Genomic DNA, 22273 nt, shown 5'->3' on the forward strand with positions numbered 1-22273 from the left:
GTTGTTCTTGTGACACTGTTGAATGGGCCATCATCTCTGCTCCAGCTTGCTTTGGCATTTGCATGGATAGCACTGTCTGTTGAGACCTGTCTCCACATCAGAAGCTCACAGCTATGATAAATTGCCCATCCGTCTGCACGCTTTACATCATGCTTAGTTCCCTTAGTCATGTATGTGTGCTTGCTCACCATGTTTGTGTGTATACATTGTGTGTGTAGCCTCTACCTTCACCAAGATTCTGGACTATTGAATGTAGATACAGCCTTGGATCCAGGAGCAGCTATATGATTTATATAAACTGGAATCTGAAACTGTCATCATTTTTCACTGTCCCTGTATCCTCAGGTGAGGAAATGATGAGTTCTATAGACATATTCAAAATTTGTTTAGCAACACTCATATTGTCTTGGGTTCTCTCACATTCACAAACAGCTTTATGACAACTATGAAAAGCCACCCCATGACCTCATGTCTCTTAAAGCCTACAGTGGCTTTTCACTTACCAAGTTTACAATTTTATAACGCACATTTTGACTATTGTTAAGATGATTTCCTTTAACTTGAGTTTTCTAACCTTAAAATCCTCAACTTTCCTCACTCACTCAAAAACAAACAAAAACAAAACTAAACAACAAAAAAACCCATCCACCCATTATTGTGCATGGTATAGAGACTTGAATTGTAGATTCTGCCTCACATTGTAAGCTTTGAAAGTATAGACTGCAAAAACCATACCGTATACCAGTACATCACTGACTGAGAACAAGGTCATGACTGATTCAATGCTTTGGAAGATGATGATGAAAATGGCAATGAAAACACAATGCTGCTCTGGTTAGAAATGTCACATATGTAGTCCAGTACATCTTGTTAAAAACAATGTATGTTGGTTTTCATTCTATACAACTGACACTCTTTGTTAGCAAAAAATTAAATAAATAAATAAATAAATAGTATGGCAAATTATTAGTGTTGAGTACCTTGCCAAATAATTATAGTAGGAAGGTCTCAGTGAGCATAATGTGAATATCAGATCATTGAATCCAAGTTATGAGGCACGTGAAATGTCTACTAGGTCATGTATTTGCTGGTTTTCACTCTACAGATGGAATTTTATAACTGTCCTTCTATCAACGGCTTCCTCAAAGACAAAAATAGTTATCTCTCGGATGCAAAATGGGCTTCACACCGCCCAATGGGCAAAAAAGCCGAAGGACAGCAACAAGTCACTTCTAAAATGTCACCATATTCATCCCTAAAGATGCCATGCAATTTGCCATGGCCACGCCACATAAGTTAATTCTTCCTTGCTAATGAGCATTGAGGTTTGGGCTGTACTGAGAGCATTACTTCTACTGAGTCTTTTGGATTGAAAGATGGTTGCTAGGAAATGCTTATTTGGCTTTTCTCTTGGTGGGATAGAAAAATATGTGTTAAGTAAAAATATAATGTGTGGTGTACCTATGTCACTTAGGATGCAAGGCTTGTCCTATTGCCTGCTTTAAGGCTCAAATACAGACAAGGCTAAAATTGCACCATTTTCTCATCAAATTAAACATGTTCTTTTCAACTCTGCATCCTTTGTCTTTCCCATACCTTCTCTTATATCCATCATATTGTCTTTTCTGTCCATATTTTTTTAGAAATCAGTAGAGTACAATTAGTCCCTAAAATAAAGACGTCATTCAAGGAAGAAAGGAGAAGGAGGGATCCAATTAAAATGATGAAAATCTTTAATTTTTATTTAGGTATACTTGTTCGGACACGTGTATATACAAATACAGATTGTATGGATTTGCGTGTGTGTGTTTTTTTTTTTTTTTACATTTTCTTTTACGTTGATATAATGTAAGCATTTCAAAACAGCACTCGATGAGCAAGTGCTCGGGACTGCAAAGCAGGGTTACAAGCACAGGGCCACATGGAGCTGGACTTCACACCCAGACGCACACACAATGAGTGGCTTCAATGGGGTGTCAAGGGGTAAGCATGGAAAACGGATTTTGACTCATGGGTAACCTCCAACATGCCAGCATCTATTAAACTGTACACACAATGGGAGTGAGTCCATTGGAGGGAGATTTGTCTCACATCCGAGCAACTCTGGGCCAATGCATGGGAAAAACTCAGTGATGCCAAACCAGAGACAGACCTGCCCATTCACGGCTCTGGGGGGAAAACAGAACGTGGGAGGAAGGCAAGAGGGGGGGCAGGCAAACGGGGTGTTGGTGGAGGTGGTTTTCAAAGAAAAAGCTGGTGACCACAACTCTGAGAACAATGAATGGGAAGGAGTTTAAAACTTTTCCTAATTTTGTGAAACTAATAAAAATGGCTGCAGCCGTTGCTAAGGCACAGGAGAAAAACAGAGTCCCTGAAAGCCCACAGGTACTGTGGCTTTTCCTTTCACAAGGACACAGAGGGAACAGCCCCACTGAGCCTTCCTCTAGGGACTGGTCTGCAACCATCCTGAGTCTGAGCCGCACTTGGTAGTGACAAGACTTCCTGGGGGGAAATGACAAACAGAAAACCAAACCAAAGTACAGAACCAGAGTCCTCTAAGCCTTTTCAAACCATATGCTTGTGGTGGGGGACAGGACCACAGAGCCCTGACATCAGACCTTGGAAACACTGAGGACAAAGGATGAATCAGAGCAGTGCTGTTGTTTCTGGTCCCAAGACGATGGAGCTGTAAGACTGAGTGGACAATGTCCAGTATGGAGCAGTGTTCCAGTCACGTGTGACTTCTCAGCCATGTATACACTGGATGTTTCAAAGCCTCAATGCAAGTTTTGTATCCTGAAAGTCTATTGTTCTCACTTACAAAAGACATAAGAATCAAATTAATACTTTATTATCAAACACTATATACAACAGAGGTTGCTAATAATACAGAATTAAAGAACGCGTTATTTTTTTGTTTTTTTTTTTTTAACATTTTAACTTTTCTTTCCTCTGCCACCCAAGAAAGTACAGTACAAAACAATAGTCTAAAACTAACACGGACTGTTACCTGGTCTATTAAAGGATACACAGTATCCACTAAACAGACAGATCTTTATTCCCTGCGTCATGTTGCAAAGCCCTTGGCAACCAGGGGCAAAGGTCGCTGGGGTTTGACCAAATGGGGCTGATGGGGACTCCAGGGCTTCCCTTCATGCTTTTGAATTGTTTTTTTTCTTTTAAATTAAACCCACCACTAAGATGCACCCGACATCCTAAGCCCACAGAGGGTTGTAGCAAACACCACAAAAGGCCACCAGCACATTTTGGACAAGATAAAAACTGCCTGACACCAATCGTCTTGAAAACTCCACACAAGTGCATTAGCTACAATTATGTCACTTACAGGTAGAGAAGCAATTGTCTACTGGTGTGGATAGTTCTGTTGTATTTTTTTTTGTTGTTTTTTGTTTTTTTTTTTTTTAAACTTAATCTGCGGTGGCATGACAGTGAAGCAAAAGGGTCTAATTGCACAGTGAAAATGAAAGACAATGGCAGAGAGGGCCATGAGTAATTATTTCGCCATTTGTTAGAGACAAATGCTAGAAGAACCACAGAATTCACCATTTCTAAGATGACATTAGAACTGCTAATGTCGTTAGGACTAACTGGAATTATTACAGGATCACTTGATTTCCTTGACTGTAGTACATGCAGTATTATTTTGGTTCTATGGATCCATCTTAGAAGGGATTTTTTTTGTTCCCTTACTGAAATCCCACTAACCCACAAACCTGTAACTATTAATAAAAAGCGTATATCTGGATATTACTGAGAGTGTTGAGCATATAAATAAAGGTAAAGGAATTCAATGCTTTGAAGTTTGGTTTCAGTGAAACGGTGGGTGCCTCTGAAATGAAACTCTGCTACTCCAGATTAGCCTCTGATGTGGGATGAGGAGGACTGACGATATCTTTGAGGCTGGCAACCCCACTCACGTGGTTCAAGCGAGAGCAGACTCCAGTCGTCTCCACTCCAAAGGGACCAGGTAAGCCCAGCTCACATTCCAAATGTGTGTACAACTCTCTAGGGTGCAGGACGGTCACAGCTGCCTCCCACTCACATATGTTTCTAATTTGAAACTACTCACAATTCTAAGCAATTTCCCATTCATGAAGTCCATCTACCACATGAACTCCTCTTTTTTTTTTTTACACATACATCATAAAAACGAATATATAAAAACATTCTTTTTTTCTGGAATGCTTTCAATTTCCCATATTTTGTGATCATTGCATTTACTGACTTGCTTGTTTGCAAAGGCGTGACTTCTACCGATGTCGTGCAATAGCAAAACAGGGCTAGATCACCTTTCCATTGGGCGGACAATTTCCCCTGCCTAGGCTTTGGGATTTCAAATTCAAGATACACCACCAGGAGAAACCCCACAGCCTGTGTTTCCGTAATCAGCTGGGACCACCCCTTGGCCATGCTAAGGTTCAGTTAAACAGGGTCATCCTTTGTTCATTCTCCTTCTGCCCCAACCCTACTGTGAAACAAGATAACCCCCATGTTTCTAAATGTATTGAGGGATACCACTTTTTTCTCACAAGTTTAAATAGGACAAGCATATATACTCACTCTCAGCATAAAGTATATCTAAATAATGTATTTTCTATTCTAGTGGATTTTTAAAAAAATATTTTGTCAAAGTCTTTGGGACTCCATCTTGTTTATCTCCCACAGATAAACACATGTTCCCCCTACGCTTTAGGCTGTGTCAGAAAGGGAAAGAATATAAAAATCAACGCTTGAATTTTTATTCCAAACTTTGGAATTTTTATTCCAAATTTCCCTTTAGCCCTCCAAAGTAGTGCTGACTGACTCTCCTGGTGACAGGGGTTTGTGTCTGAGTCCCCTGTGATCATGGGGGCAGAATGTGGGCATCGGGGTGGGAGTTGGGGAAAGGCCACAGCACACTGGAGCTCCAGCAAAGCCAAATCGCATCTCCTCTGGCCACAGACTTCCTTTCCTTGTACATATTGTCCCCAGAGGGGCAGTCAAAGCTATTCCACTCTCTACTCATCAACCCTGGCTTGTCAGCCTCGGGGAAGGTCACTTTATTCATAAAAATGCCTCTTTGAACTCCTAAAAAGAAAAAGAAAAGTTGTAGCACCATGGTGATCTGTATTCAAAGGAAAAAAAATCATCAGGTGTGCACAGCCTGATCACTAAAACGATGAGGCACTCACACCCCTAGCAACTGAGTTTTCTCAGTATACATATCTTCTGTATTGCCATCCCTGCATCCAACCCTCCTTCTGGGAGAAAAAGCTTCTTCGACACAGCTTGAGTTTTGCCGGCAAGAACGCCTTAAGACAGTCATAGCTGATAAAACAAAAACTTGTATCTGGGCCTTTGAGAAGCCTGCTTGCTTCTACACTCCTAGAGGATATGCTGGACTAGTATGTCTTTTCTGAATTCCTTTGCCCCTCTGGACCTCGAATGCCACCATAATGTGCCACACAACCACCATACTGTCCTGAACGAGAAGGCATAAGTACTGCAGGAGAGGGGCACCCTCTCAGGCTGGCCATTGCTGGCACCATCTACCACGACTCTTCCTTGTCTGCATACTGTCGACACCCCGAGCTTACAGAGGTGAGTTCTAGAGAACGCACAGGGGGTGAAGACCCACTGGTGTCGCTATGACAATTTGGCATTTTCATCTGGAGTCCATTGAATTTGGAAGGGGTGAGAGAAGTCAAGGACCAGGGCTGGGGATAGGGTGGGGTGAAGGAGGGCAGCGGCTAGTTTAGCCCCCCGCAACAACCCCAGGTTGCTGCTTAGAAATCAGGCTGAAGGAAAGAAAACAAAAATTCTGACATCTGCCAAAAAACCAATAACAAGTCCCTTCTTGGGATGAGCAGTTGGGTGGATCTCTGGTGTTCCAAGACCCTGATGTTTTCTGTGACAGGTGACGAGAGGAGGCTGTGCTATAATGTCAAAAGCATCGCCAGGAGGAACAGTAGGATTGCCAAAAGGCGGCTGGGTATCCTTGGTGTTTGTGCCGCGTTCTCACCGCGGGATGGCTCGGCTGACTCATGTACGGTATCATCTGTTCAAATAGAAAGCACACATTCCAATGAGATTTCACATCCTTAATAACTCTCGAAGCAGCAGCAGCCTGCTGTTAACAGATCTCGCCACCCTCTGCAAAGTAGGGTAATGAACCCTGTGCCACCATTGACTTTCATGTCTGCATAATCACTCATTATTTACAGCAAACAAAGGAGAGGCAGGGAAAATTGGACTTCCTTCACAATATTTATACTGTCTCTTAACACTGAGGGGGGAAACTGGGCATACAGTGTAATATTTGCTGCATAAGCTCCTTTGACTCGCTACCAGTTGGACGGACTTTGCACAGAACTTGAGATAGGAAAAGTACCTTTAGGTCTGCAGGGCTGCGGGCAAGGAAAGCGACATATTGGGGGGGGGAAGGGGAAGAGTTATGTGGGCATATTAGTGGTTAAGCAGGCAGGGCTGCTCATTTCTTTGTCGTAGGCATTTCACGGGATTAGCAGTGAATGTTCGGTTTGTTCGGTGCCTACGTGTATTTTCAAATGTGAAAAATTGAATGCCAAAACAACAGTATTTTAAGTAAACTATATATTAATACCCAGTAAACTTCAGAAATCCTGTACCCACTGGGCTGCCTACAATTAGGAATCAATTATGGTGCTATTTCCATTACAGGCCCTGCATCTCCCAGATTAAATTACTTGAACTTGACTATTCTTATTTGTATCAGGCTGAAGCTCAGCACATAAATTATCAGTGTGGATGCAAATTTTCCTCTAAATAAAATGGATTAAGTGAGTTAAGCCTCTTTTATTTAGCTATAAAGTGTTCTACGAGGCTGCCTCTGACTTTGGATGGATGTCTCCCTGATCTGCATGATTAACAGGCTTAACTTGGAAATGGGAACTTTGCAGTAATTAGTGCCCGAAGATAGACTGGAGGCTTGCCCGTGAGCCATGCTATTCTCTAATGTGGCCGTCTCCTTCCTCCCATCTGGCCCAGCTTATGCTTTTAGCCCAGATGACCTCTGCACATGTTTCTGGAGCTGACAGTTGGCCTCTGAGCAGATTTGATTTCAGCATCAGGGGGACTTCCCATGGGGACACAAGAATTGCTACTTGGGAATCGCTGACTGGTTAATCAGAGAGAACAGTAACAAGTGAGACTCCTGTAATTGTCCTCAATTATGAAGACCTCAGAAGACAATCCCTAACATCCGTCACTGACCTACTTGCTGTCTCTTAAGAGGTTAATTGTCATTATCTTAACCTCATGCATAGTCACCTACCACACATGCCATATTAAGGGTACTTTTTCCTCACAGGGAGAGTCACACATTCTATTATTTGTCCTAAAGGAACTCTTTTTGCCTCACACTTGGAACTTTCTGTTCATCTCATTCATGTCCCCTGTGAACTAAGAAACAGGTCTTCTCAGAATTAAGTCTTCTGCCCCTGAGGGCTCTTACTTCAGCAGGTCTTCATCTAGAAGCCCCTACAGCCCTTTGTTTAATTTGTTCTCCTTTCCTGGACTTTTGCAAACCTGGATAGATTGCTTTTAGCTTAGGAGACTAGAAAAGGTTAGGAAGCAAGGATGGGAAGGCAAATCCCGCACAGTGTAGCCAAGTACGTGTGGGGGGCCCTCATCTTTTCTTTGCTCTTTTCAGCCTTGCTAATGCATTAATTAAATCTGTAGTTAACAGGAGGCAGAAGTAAAGGCCCTTAATAGCCCTGAAATTAAAATCCAAATCACATTCTTAAGAACACCAATATGGTGTCAATCAAAACAATGGAGCACTTCAGGCTTAATTATAAAAGAACCATAAACCCCGAGGATTCCACGGCTCATTTTGAAACATCACTTATATTTATACACCTGAAATTACATCACCTACTGGGGTCTTCTCCACCCTTTTCTCAATAACACATTACTCAGTCGTCTTTCACCTTGTGAAGCTTGGAAATGTATTGTTAAAAGATACCCAAGCTGCATTGCAGACCATGGCTTCCCTGCTACCCACTCCTTCCAGAGGCCCAGCAAACGTTATCCACTCCTTCAGGCTCACTCAGCACAAGGCACAGGGAAAGAACCTTGAAGAATAACTGACTTTACCAAGAGGGAAGACTTTGATTTTCTTCTAAGTGAAGCATAAGTTTGAATGTACCTTTCAAACCTTGCATCACAGATAACTTTCTGGCATTACCACTTCTGTGAACTGTGTTGTCCATTATTTTAACCGTGTGTGTGTGTGTGTGTGTGTGTGTGTGTGTGTGTGTGTGTGTGTGTATTCGCCTACCATACATGTCACGATAAGGGAACCTTTTCTTTTCTTACTGGGGAAAATCATGCTCCCCTGGGTTTCCCTTGGTCCTACAACATGATGTTCACGAGTCAGGATTCTACAAGCCATGCTTTGACTAAAACAGTCTTGGATGGGAAATTCTGTGTGTCACCACCCCTACCCATTAACTACCCATGCCAGCTAATGAAAAACTGATTATCATTTAGATAATTTGGGGAAATTTCAGAATTTTAACTTGAAACTCTGCCCCAATGGAAATTAAACCTCCATGTAAGACATTACTAATGCATGTAATAGTGAGTGTGCCTTTAGTGGAAGGAAAAGTCCCTCTGTATAGAGAAGCCAAATTGAATCTTGCCTTAGTTACAGGGTTCCACCACACAGGAGTTTCAGTGGTTAACTGAGAACACTAATGGTATTTGGGAGCATGTAGCGTGGAATATGTCTGCCCTGAGATTGATTATCCTGCATCCCTGAAGTTAGGAAACTGGCAGGCAGAGTGTGCAAGCAAACAAAAGGACAAACGCATTCCACAGACAGGTGAATTAGTACACATTGCTGAGAACATGCAGCAGTATCCTTGCAGGCTCACTGGATCGGATCGCTAGAGCCTGCATGTTCATCTAGGGCTGGCTAAAGGACAGCATTTGTTAAATCCCACAATCACCTTAGTGGGAAACAACTTCAAGTGTGACTGACTAAATTCTCTAGGGAACAAAGGGAACACTCCACTCTGTTGCCACATTCATATTGCAGGTACCTTGACTCAACTCCCCTCTTACCATGTCAGTGAGGATGCTTGCCAGCACTCTCTCTCTCTCTCTCTCTCTCTCTCTCTCTCTCTCTCTCTCTCTGTCTCTCTCACACACACACACACACACACACACACACACACACACACACACACACTAAACTATACTCTGCTAAACTTTTCCAACTTCCGTCAGTTACATGTTCATAGATTTGGGGCCACTGCAAATTCCAAGTTCTGTATGAGAAAGAACTTGTTTCTTAGAAGACACTGACATATGCTTATGTCTTAACATTTCTATTTTATTATTAGTCCAATTCAAAAGTGATTTTCTTAGTAATAGAATAATCCTCAGTGTTCTTCATTACCAGAAAAAAACAAAACCATGAAATCTCGTATATCTCTAGACAAGGTCCTCCTCCTTGCTAGAGAGACCATTGACTTTACCTAGAAAATAAGATCACGGGAAATGCATCTCAAAATTATAGACCTAGCAAGTTTATAGCAGGCCTAACCCATTGGTCATTCTGCTCATGACTTACTAGTGAAGCCAAGAGAGTTACGTGTTTTCTCTGAACATCTATACCTCTAGTAGCGGGAAGAGCCTATCCCTATTATCCCAGCAATGGGAGCTAAGGATATGAAGTCTGACAAGTTGAGTGGCCTGGGCAGGGTTCCTTGGCCATGGGAAGCAGAATGTATATTATGTGGTTTTGCAAGAACGACTGTTTAACTTGTCCCTATGGTGGTCATGTCCACAAGCTTGAAGTCTGGTACCTTGAAAAGTCACAGTAATGCTTCCGGTTTTTCAGGACACAATTAAAATGTCTCCATGTTGCCAGCACTCACTTCTTGCTCCCATCTAAAGTGGGAAACCAATCCCTGGGGAGCCAGTAAGGCCCTGACAGCTCCTATACACCCCTCTCTCTCTCATTTGTGCTCTGGCTGAGATGCCTGCCTAAAAAAAAAAAAAAAAAAGACTAGAGTGCTTGGGAAACCCCTAACTCTTCCTGGCAGCTATAGCACTAAAGCTGTTGTAAGTCTGACTAGAGTCACAGCACTTCCTCAAGGTATATTTCCCTAAGGCTTCTTCAGGGTTATCCCTATGACACCACTCAGAGAATAAGCAGACTGGAAATCCCTGGAAAGCCCTTTAGTTCCTAGAACTAAGAAAGAAAAGTCCTACAAAATAAATAAATAAATAAATAAATAAAGTCAAACAGAAACCTTATCATTTACATAAGGGGGCTCAAATCTCTTTGTGAGGACCAAATGATTTTATTTCTCTTTGGCTCTGGGATGGTCATGGGAGATAGAGAAAGAAAACTATATAGGTCTACATAGATGGATGGACTAAAGGAAGACAGGGGCTTCTACATAGTGGCTAGAGGTCGGCTACACATCACAGTGGGTCTGGTTGCATTCACCCAGCCAAAATTTATAAGCAAATAAACGGCTTGTCCCGGTTTACACTATCAACCCGTAGGCTACATTGTAAGTGGTTAAATGAATGTTCTTGTGGCTTTTACTTTTTTCATACTGAAGGGGAAGTATGAGTATGAACATCAGTAGTAGGAAAAAAATTATCTTTAAAACTTATTTTGTCTTAGTACTCAAGGACTGCTCCTGGCTCAAGGAGCAGCAGTGTACACTTGTGGTGGCAGTGGGTACGTGCGTTTGGGGTGGCAGCACAATTATATGTCTTCAGGCTGACCGCTATCAATAACAGGATAAGTAATACTGAAATGAAATATAATTTTTTAGATCACTTTCATCGATGCACGTACACTTCTAGAGAGACCTAAAGATGCTGAGTCAGTGTTTTGGGCAGTGGCTTTACTACTTTACCCACAGATTTGGGGATGATTAAAAAGAGAGTTTCATAAACATGTGCCACAGAAATAGTTTGTCTGGTTTGAAAACTGGCCTTTACAGTCACAGTGATCCACCGACACACCCTGGGGATGTGGTAAACGGCAGTGAGGTTTTAGTATTCTGGTAGTTTCTATATTAGAATACTGCGTCAAATGAGAGCCATGTCCAAGAAAGAAACGTTGGATTCTATCTAGCATGCACTACACAAAGATACTGGAGAGATGAGGCAGGAGATAAGCAATATTAGCAAGCTGCTAGCAATGGCCCAAAGCAGAAACGGCTGGGCATGCACGCATGCAGAGAGGAAGAAAGGAAAAACAGCACGAAGCGTCCAGAGGTAGATGCGTTGGTTACGGAGAGATTCTCTAAGCATACTAACCTGCTGGTTCTAATGAATTTTCTACTTTGTCGTTAACATCGAAAACACGATCATGAACACCTATAGTTTTCATACAGCTATCTATAACAAAAATAGAGATAACAGCCAAATATGTTAGTGAAGACACCCTCAAACTCCCATTTCCTTCTTTTTTCTCTTTCTCTCTATTGTTTCCTTTTATTAATGTTGAGATTGTTTTAACAATCAACGGCACGTCTCCACATGCCGAGATCCTTCCCATTTGCTGTGCATGTACAACAGTCTAAGAAACAACAAGTTAGCAACTGCTGTGTACTTTTACAAACAAAATAAAAAGCATCATGGAGAATGATGAGAAAAAATACGATGAAAACTAAAACATGGATGTGGATATACAAAACAGGTACCACACAAAATTTAACAGTAAAAATAAAACAAAATAAAACTTTTACCGCTGTGAACCAGACCACAGATAAAGCATGCGCAGTGAAGGGGCCCTCCGAAACCCATTCTATGAACTTACTTGTTGGTCTCACAAAGACTTTGAGCTTTAGGCAGGACCTCCTTCCATTGTCTGGGATTGCAGAGGCTGTGGGTAAGACAAAGAGACAGGGCAAGAGAGAAAGGAGAGAAGAACAACCCATTATTCTTTGTTTTTCACTTGCAAATAAATGGTCTATATGTACTCGTTCGGGACATAACTCTAATCCTTGTCCTGAAGTTAAGACAATACTTTTCAGACTAAGCCAAATGCTAGAGAAAGGGGACTTCATGCCCCCATCTTCTTTTTCCAGTACAATAAAGGCAGAATCGTGCAGGAATGTGGTAATCTATAGGAAAAAAAAATGCTTACGAGTTCTATTTCAAAGGCACTTCCCTTCAACTTGATCTGCTATCAATTTTCTCTAAATCAGGAGGATAATGCTTGAACTCTTGCTTCAGGAACAGCTCCTCCTCAACCGCAGGAAAAAGGGCCCAACAGAGCCCCACAGTGAGAGTGCTGTCAAAACCAGCAACAGACAGTTGCAAGGCGGACTTCAACATGACCTACTTCTGCTGGGGAGAGCAGAGCTTTGTCTGTCCTGAGAGCTTGTCTGTCAGTGCTCGGCAGGTAATTCAATTAGAGCTTTTACTCAGAATTTGGCTGTGCTTTCTATATGACTAACCCAGCCCCACGACTCCACCATGCTATTCTAAGCACAATATGCTATTGAGAAAAGGACAGTGCTGCAAAAGCCCATGTATCTTCTTTTAATTTTCCACAGAGAAGGATGGAATTAATAAAGTGGGTTTACTAAAACACGACAACATGTTTCAAGTTATAAATCATCTGAGGAAGAAACTCTCTTCCCCTCTTCAAGATAAGATCTTACACTTTGCCCACTTTTTAAGATTATCTCCACTTGGTACTCACAGGGCAGTGTCAAAGGGATTTTAAAGGGTGGTCAGATCCTCCATGAACACATGTATTAACTAATGCTCTCTAGAAATGACAAAAATTGCAGAAATGAGAGCCACATACTTGCTTCCCCGCAGACTTGCTTCAAGTGGTTTCTTTGTTCAGAAAAGCAGCTGACATCAATCAAAATGCACATGGCTTAGAATTAGTTTGGTAATACTGCAAGTGACAAAGAGGCAGCCAGTGTCTCATCTGCCTCCTCTCTCTTCTATCTTCATATTATTCTTCATGAGGAGCTCAAAAAAAAATGCTCATTTTGAGATGACAGGAGTTAAGCTCCAGAGTTCTTCTGCATGAGCTTCCTTATTTATGGAGTTACAGATCCACACAAATCTGCAGAACTCTCCTTCAACTGCTAAAGGACGTCAGATACTGAAGGACCTCCACTGCCACTATTCAACACTTGTTGAAACTCTTCATTTTAAGGCAGAATACAGAGAAAAGATGGTTTGGCCCTCTGCATCTCTCCTGGTCTCCCTGACAAGTAGTTAAGGAGTGTTAACAGCTGGCTTTGCTGGAGGCGCTCATTAAATCAAAGTTGGGAAGACTCCCCCTACTGACATTAACAGCAACGAGTGTGTTATTTAGGGCACAATATTTTACACTCTGTGGTTTGATCCAGGAAATGGTGTCCTTCCTGTGGACCTCAACTGCAAATGTACATCCTACAAATACACCACACACACACACACACACACACACACACACACACACACACACACACACGTTGCCCTCTTCTGAGCAGAGATGAACTAATTTCATAACTCTGTGAGCTTGACTCATATGCCACATGCAAAAGACTGATTTTTAACATGACAGTTCAAGATAAGCAGGCTCAAAGAAATAACAAATGGAATTGTTTTCATGAAGAGTTTTTTGTTTTGTTTTGTTTTGTTTTGTTTTTTTGGTTTTTTTGATTTCATGGAGGTTTTCCGGATTTTTATCAAGGAAAGGTAAATTCCGACATTAAGTTATTGTAGACTGTACCAGAGAAACTGAACAACAGCAAATGGTGATAGAAAAGAAAAACTAGAGCATTGTCTTATCAGCTTACAGAGACATGAGCCTTTGCTATTGGTTACACAGATTCCTTCTGTGAATTAAAGATACTGAGTGGACTTCCATAAAATGAAAAACAAAGGCTTATTTCTCAACAGTCCCCCCCGTTAGTCACCTATCACCAAGAAAGCTCTAACAGTGACAGGATGACCCCTTATGATGCTGTTGAACCATTTTATTCCAATCCTGGGAAACATGTGTGGACAAATAATATTCATGCATGATATAGTTTGTGAGTTCATGTTTAAACCACAGTGGCCCGACCCTGTGATCTCTAGGCCCACCCAGCCCATGGGGTATGACCCTAACTCTATGGAATGACCAACCTAAATGACCTTGGCTAGGCCCTAGTCACCTGACTTCCTTATTTTCCACACTGAAACACAAAACCAAAAAATAACTTAAAAATATATCCCACACATTACCAAAACTTCTTTTACATACTGAATTTTTTTTTAAAAGTGAGATTGCATTTTACTCCATGTTAAATTTGTGATTTCTGCAGCCTGTACTTGGCTTCCAGAGGGTGGATACATTTATACCACTTTAAATATAGATGGTTAGCCTTTAGTAGTCTTGGAAGATACTAGGTAATTTGTTAAAAGTGTTTTACTTGTCATAAGGAAACAGATGGCAGAGGGCAGAGCACTAAAACCACAAAATGACATATTAATTAAAATATTTAATAGTCCCACAAGTCAATGCAGAAATGAAATCCTCCTGGGATTGCTAATAAGCAAAAGATAGAGCCATTGGTAGACAGACTTGAGAGATTGAAAACCTCAAATAGGCCAGGACTCTGTGGGGAATGCCAATGCCTCAAACTCCAGGAAAAAAAAATCATTCTGTAACAACCACCATTAACCTTACTTTAGTTAAAAGAAAACTTACATATAGTTTGATAGATAAAAATCACAAATTATATGTATATTTATCATGTCTTGTGGTGTTTTCTGTTTTTTATAGTTCACACTTAAAAAAAAAAAGTAGAGTGTCACCTTCCATTTCAAATACTTCTAAACCCCCCACTCCATGCCAGCATCTTTATAAGATGCTGGGATGGTAAGAAATATAAGACACATAGTTCCTGCCTTTGTGTTGTGTGTCCTCCAGCTGTGGTAGGCATACTAACTATAGTTTAGGGTACTGTAGTGGTCGTGTGGTAACTGAGTTCACACGAAGAGCCAGGCCACTTTGTCTGCAAGTGTGCTAGTGTCTTATCGGAAGATCTGTGGCTTCTCCCAGAGCCAGTCATGAGTAAGAAGAGCCAAAGAATTAAAATGTTCATCCCTAAATTCTCCCGTCAGAGACATGGTAACCTGTGCACCATTCACCTGAACAGGTGCCTAAAGTATGAATTCTCATAAAGGTACACTGATTTTCTAATAAAAAACTTGAAATTAAAAACAGAAAAGAGTGTTGAACTGTTTCCACCTAAGATGAATTCACATTTCTTCACTAAACATGAAGCTGGGAGTAGGGATAGAGGAACCAGGCAAACAAACAGAACGTTTCATTCTACCACCTTAGTGACTATTTTGTGAACCTCTCTGCAGGCCCTGTTCCTGGAAAAGTACCAGTCAAAACATTGAGACCCGTAATGGAATACAAACTGAGATCTCTGGCCCTCCCACTTTAGAACACAATGCTAATATGGCCATGAGGGTCCCAGCTTCATTCATGGTCTCAGAGGCCCAAAGTTTAAGCATTCCTGAAGTCTCACTCCCTTGGTCTCCTGGTGTTCAAGCAAGCTTGGCTCAGCATTTAGTCAATCTGGTATCTATGAGAGATCACATTCCTGGCCCCTAAGTTAGTACTTATAAATGCCATAGTTAGCATTGCAAACTGGTGATATCCATACCTCAGGCCGCTAACAGTCCATCAATCTAGACATAGCAAGAGTGCACTGGCATCATGCTTGATTTAGGTAGCTTCTGCCATGGGTCCCAATGTTCCCACTAGACGTGTATTAATCCCCCAGTCTTCCATCTCTTGTCCGTAAGTAATCCTATCCCCTTGAGTGGGCTGAGTTTAGTTTCCTGGTCCTAATGAACAGAACACATCAAAGGTCAGGACTTGCCATCTCGAGGATTAGATACCAAAGGTTGCAGACCTCTTTCAAAGTACGGGAAGCAATGTGCTGTACTGTGAGATTCAGAGTGGAGGGACAACACAGGCAACACAGAAACAGCCCTTCAGGAGAAACTGATTGTCCTTAGAAAACACACAGGAACAGAGTGTTGTTAACAATCAAATGAGTGGCCGAGAAAGAGGGCCCTTCTTAGCTGAGCCTAAACTCACTGGGGCTTTGTGACCTGGAACTGGATTCCTGACTCTCAAATAATTTGGCTGTTTTAGGCACAATTAGACAGGTTGAACCAACTTACCATTCAAGCATTTGCTGATGTATTTTACAAATAAACCCAAGTGGTCCCAGGTTTCTCATAGCTAAGTTTTGATGGACAGCATGGCAGCATCCTCCACTCATTGGACAGCCACGCCCTTGCTCCACAGAGCTGCTCACTCCTCATTCTACTGCTATGCCTGGAGAACTACATCTCTTACCACTTAAATAAATCTGGAAGAGAGGTAATTCTAAAGCAGCTGTTAAGGAATATCTGTAAATGTTTTATTTTCCTTCTCATGCCATAGTTCAATTCCAAATTACTGGGTGAACCCAAATGAGTTTTGAAGTAAAATGTGAACCAGAATTATAGGAGAAAGAATGTTTCTCCTCAGATCTAGGAAACAGAATAGAAAGGTGAGTCTTAAAAACACCTTACATGAAAGGACTTAAGAAATAACTTAAAAGTCCTCTGATTATCCAAAAATGCCTGTTAGTGATCTTCAGTGCAAGTCGTCACGTTTCATACATTATGAAAGCTCAGGTTCCTCAAAAGTTCCCTAGTATTAAAGCAAATATTTTCTGAGACTCAAAAGTTTGCCAGAAGAAAGGTGGGACTCTTGGACCTACTTTCTTTCAAATGTTCAGGTCCAGTGTTGTGTAATCATTTACCACCTCTGGCTAACCTTATTTGGCCTCTAATCTTAATTCCAAAGGCCACGGTTCCCCTTTTTGAATCCATGTCAATCTGGGTACTTTGAGAAATTTTACTTTTAAAGACAACTGCCCACTTTCTTCTCTTTAAAGGAGTGTGTGTGTGTGTGTGTGTGTGTGTGTGAGAGAGAGAGAGAGAGAGAGAGAGAGAGAGAGAGAGAGAGAGAGAGACAGAGAGAATTAAAAGTGCAGTTTTCCATTATGCTTGCCACAGGCAGTAGTTGTCAATTTGAGCAAATTAAAAGAAAAACATATTATTAGCTGGTAGCAGGACACAGTTCTTCCCCTGTAGGTTTTTCTTGCAGTTCAACACATAACACAAATACATGCAAATGAGATAGGGAAAGCCAGAATTAAGCACTATTCCTTTGAAAATTAAAAAACAAAACAAACAAACAAAAGAAAAAACATCCCATTTAAGTCCAGAGTGGAACTGTAAATGTCTCCCAGAGTTTTACAAATCAATAAAGTCCATTTTGTATTTGTGGAGGAAGGGTGGGGAACAGGAGTGGTAGGAATATAAGCAAGATTAACCAGAGCCATATGGACGTTTCAGAAAGTGGTTACCAGACACACACACACACACACACACACACACACACACACACACACTAAAAAAAACAAGTTAGGCCTCTTCTTAGGGAAGAATAACAAAGCAATAATTTGCAACTTAGCTACCTGTCTTCTTAAAAATTCATAATCAATTACATTAAAAAACATAACAAAACAAAAACTACCAGTTAGGATGGAATACATATTTCTTGCCTCTTACAGACCAGACATAAGAGAGACATTTGTGTGACCTGGGCTTGAACCCAGGGCCTTATGTGTGTTAGGCCAATGTTCTACCAATGAGCTATACCCCTACCCCAAAGACCACCTTGTTCCAGTCACTGCCCTAGGTTTATGGGGCTCACACCTGTAGAGCAACCACAGGAGCTGCCTAATTTGCCTACACATTTCTCCTCTGGAAGCCACAGCATCTCAGACTTAAATAGCTGACAAGTCAAGGTCAAGGCCCAGATGTAAAAACTGGAAAGAAGGTTACTGAGTCTACAGACCTTAGAGAAATTGAAAATACCATGCACATATTAGATTCTTTAAGACAGCTCTGGGAATATTTCTTTTATACAAACTAGAAGGTGGAAAGGGATGTGTTTCCCACAATATAACAAGAAAGATTGAAAAAACACACTCTCTAAGTTAAAACTTGGTTTCAACACCAGGGGACTATAGGGGGAAAAATAATTAGAGTAAAGTTCAGGGCAATGAAGGGAAAATCAATTCCAGCTGGACAGCCTCAGAAGAAAGTGAGAGTGGAAGGCTGCACTCCCCTCTGTGTCCTTCCTTGACCTGGCTTCCTAACCCCTGGGGCTAACTTCTCACCATAAACTAGCTTAGGTAGTATGCAAATTCCAGCAGTTATGTCTCAGCAGATCAATTCTGTTCTTAGAAAACTTAAATGACAAAGACAAGGTTTGTTCTGCTGATTTGGGTGACACAAAAAGGCAAAAATGATGCTTCCTCTGTACACATCTATATGACTTGTAAGCAAACTTCTACAGGGCTTCCCAAAGTTCAGTGACAATGTTTCTACTACAATGTTTCAACTGTCCCCTATGCCTTTGTCTTTACTGAACTATAAGTAAAACAATAACCTGGAGTTTGCAGTATTATTTTTAAATGTCCTTAAAAGAAACATTTCTGTTTGAGAAAAATTTGTTGTACAACAATTTAAGGAACTCCCAGCCTGTGACTCTAGCCTCCCTCAGTGAATGGGAAAATCTACTCCACTAGCCACAAAAGGAAAAGATAACATTTAGATAATTAACTTTTAAAGTCTAGACATGCCGGAATCATTAGTTTTATTGTTAGTTGTTTGTTCATTTGTTTGTCTGAAGCCACTGCACATCTTTGAGCAGTTAAGACGAAGCTGGTTTCCCATCAACAACCCAAGTCCCATCAAGTATCACAAAGAACCCTTCCTGAGGCCTCAGTGTTCAAGGGGTTGGCCACACCTCACAGGTCGGAAGTTCTTCTCCCTCTTACTAGTGGCAATTTCAATGAACCTGCTCTACTAGATGGGCTCTATCTGACAAAAATAAAGCAAAAGCATGGTCAGTAGAGCCATTAGAAAAACATCCTTCAGCTAGAAGCACATAAAGAAAGTAATGACAAGAACAATAATAATAATAATAGTAATAATAATAATAATAATATAATAATAATAATAATAATAATAATAATAAAGCCCAGATCAAAGGCAGATCTGGAATCTCACAAGAGAGATGATGTCTATTTTTCCTTCTCTGTAGGACCCTTATATTCCTATCATCCATCCATCCACCCACCCAGCCACCCACCCACCCAGCCACCCAGCCCTTACCTACCCATCTATCATCTACCCGAGTGACTGTTAGCACCGGTCCCTCCTTTATTAATTTACTACATTAAGAGGAAGAATGCTATCCTCATGAAGCACTGATAAGGTATGAAAATAAATTAATAATTAAGTTCATACAAGTCAAAGTTCTCAGAACAGTGTTACTCTTTCTTTGAGCTTCTTCTAATGCCCCTCCTACCCTAGACACCTGTGTTACGTGTCCTAGGGAGAAACATGATTTAGGAATTTCAATGCAGGCATGATAACATCCAGATTTCTCTCAGATTCATGCATCCTGGCCTCTCTCGGTGGCTTTGAGCCAGCTGCCTAATCTGTCTATGCCTCAGTTTCCCTGTGAGCCTCCCCTTCTCAAGAGATTTAAGTAACACCCACTTTAGAGAGAACGAGGAGAGTTCTAGTTCACGTGGGAGTTCAGGTGGCTCATCCCTGTAGATCTACAATATAATTTCACCAGAGATCCACAGCTACCCATTTGTCTTATTCCTTCTTCAGCAAGACAATTCCCAAAGTATGGACCTAACTAGGGCCTTCTAAGGTCTACAGTGGTGGTGGCAGTCATCATTCTTCAATACTAATTTACTCTCTCTCTCTCTCTCTCTCTCTCTCTCTCTGTGTGTGTGTGTGTGTGTGTGTGTGTGTGTGTGTGTGTGTGTGTGTGTGTGGTGCAGGCTTATGCCTTTGAGTAGAGCCCCCACAGACACCAGAAGAGACATCAGATCCCTGGAAACCAAAGATTGTTTCCTGAAGTGAGTGCTGAGAACCAAAGCCATGTCTGGAAAAGCAGCAGATGCACTTAACCATTGAGACACCTCTTCCGAGCCACACCCCAGTTCCGAAAAGGAATATGGGGAGGTAACAGTGCATATGGCAGTGTGACCCATCGCAGCCTGTCTTCTTTGCTGCAAGCTTGCTTGCATGTTTGAGGCAGGATCTCGCTGCTATACAACTCCCGAGTTTAAGACTGCTGCAACATCATGAATTTTGGGAATCACCAGCATCAGTCTCTGTAGCCTAAGTTTTAACAAACTAGTTCCTACTGCACTTATATTTGGTATTTCCTTATGTGCCTGGTGGGAGTGAGATACTGACGTGCGTATGTGGGGTCGCTGTGCAGCAGGTGGACGGGGGGGGGGGATATTTAGAGAATACGAAACAGCATCTAAAAGCCTCTGGCTTTTGCAAAGCACATGAACAATGCGTTTGTTTTTGTCCGATCGATTTTAAGGTTGTGAGAGTGCTATTAAATTAGAAGCCTGGAAAACAAAAGACAGAAATATGAATTCTTCAGAGAAGCAGCCAGGCTGGCATTTAGACTGCCTTTGTACTTGAAAAGCTGAGGCCAGGAACAGCACCAAAGAAATCAGCCAGAAGTGGACAAAGTCACCTCAGCATGTCCTCACTGCCCAGAAGTGGCCCGGTTTCACTGAGTCTGTTCTAACTCCAATCTTAAGCTTTCTTCTGTAAAATCTAGGCAACTACCTATTTGCACAAATCAAGTGAATTTTTTGTTTATTTTTGCCTAACCAGTAGGCTATGTTCTCCATGTCTATTGCTTCTGATGGGACTAAAGGTAATATAGGCAGGAATATCCATTAGTTCAGGAAATAGGCTACTATTGTGGAATCTTACTTTAAAGGTGTGCTACTTTTGTTTAACTGTGTAAAGGTGTGTTACTTTTGTTTATGCTGTGGAATATTACATTAACTGTGTAAAGGTGTGTTACTTTTGTTTATGCTATGGAACATTTAGCTGTGTAAAGGTGCTTTACTTTTGTTTATGCTGCATTTATTTAATGAAGTAAGGATGTGAGCTTAATTATGTAAAGATGTGTTGCATCTGTTTCACCTTGCCTGCCTAAGGCACCTGATTGGTTTAATAAAGATCTGAACAGTCAATAGCTAGGCAGAAGAGGGATAGGTGAGGCTGGGCAGGCAGAGAGAATAAATAGGAGGACTCTAGGCTCCAGAGAAGAAAAAGAATAGAGAAGAGAATGAGGAGAAAGAGGGGGACTCACCTGGGGCAAGAAACCAGGCAGCATCCAGACCGGAAAGCAGTGAAAGTAAGATATACCGAGTGGGGGGTAAAGTCAAAAGCTCCAAGGTGAAAGGTAGATAAAGAGAACTTAATTTAAGTTAAAAGAGCTAGCCAGAAAAGGAACCTAAGCTAGGCCGAGCATTCAAAATTAGTAAGAAGTTCTGTGTCTTGATTTGGGAGCTGGTTGGTGGCCCAAAATAGAAAACCTGGTATAGGCGACTAATGAAACTCAAGACAAGTGTTCTGAGAGGCTAAAATTTTCCAAAGAGGGAGTTGTTTAGGTACCAAGATTGCAGTTTATTTCATACCAAAGAAGAAAACTGGATGGTTTTTAAGTTGACAATAGTAACAAAATCAAAGCTTGGGTCTCGGCTCTAGTTTACTCTGTCTGTTCATGGTGATGTTTCCCGTGGGATGGCTGCATTTCCATGCAGCAGCCCACAGCATAACTGCCATGGTTTTTCACAGTCTTGACTTTCTTCCAGGTTGCTCCCACTCTTTCTTCTCTTTCAATACACATTAAAGGCTAGTCCTAAACAACATTACCTACCCCCCAAAAATTTGCTTTTCTAACTCACAGGAGCTTTCCTTCTCTTCTCAAAGATATCTCCCGTCTCCAGGGCTCTTCTTGGTGTTATGATATCTGTTTCTGGCTTCTTCACAATGTATACCCCACTCTGTGTGACTTCAGAAGAAGATATTGCATCTTTTCCTCTGGTGTTACAGTTGAGATGTAGTTCCACAAGAACAGGGGCTGTGTTTAGAAGAGGGGAGTCTACTACTTTGTTCATAGTGAGGATTCAATAAAGATTTGAGGATGAGGTTAAAGACTAACAACAAAAAACAGTCTTTAGCAAAGTATCATGGTAGTCAACCGTGAAACAAAAGAGTAAATAGACAGAAAAAGTCAGGGGCAGGGGGAGTTGTCATAGTAAATGCTCTTGAAATA

General features: G+C 41.4%; 1 protein-coding gene across 2 annotated transcripts in view; it reads right to left on the reverse strand.

Moving 5' to 3' along the window:
• Positions 1–1753: 1753 nt before the first annotated feature.
• Efna5 (ephrin A5) overlaps positions 1754–22273 on the reverse strand; it is a 284838-nt gene continuing 264318 nt past the window's right edge. The window contains exons 3-5 of one of the 2 annotated variants that reach the window (XM_027397736.2): positions 11834–11899; positions 11332–11412; positions 1754–6058 (exon numbers count right to left, since the gene is read on the reverse strand). In XM_027397736.2, coding sequence (XP_027253537.1) covers positions 5937–6058; positions 11332–11412; positions 11834–11899 — 269 coding nt within the window. In that variant the 3' untranslated portion in view covers positions 1754–5936. The remainder of the gene's footprint in view (positions 6059–11331; positions 11413–11833; positions 11900–22273) is intronic. The other variant, XM_027397737.2, reaches the window with a different exon arrangement.

Source organism: Cricetulus griseus, chromosome 2, assembly GCF_003668045.3.
Source record: "Cricetulus griseus strain 17A/GY chromosome 2, alternate assembly CriGri-PICRH-1.0, whole genome shotgun sequence".
NCBI classification, from domain to species: Eukaryota; Metazoa; Chordata; class Mammalia; order Rodentia; family Cricetidae; genus Cricetulus; species Cricetulus griseus.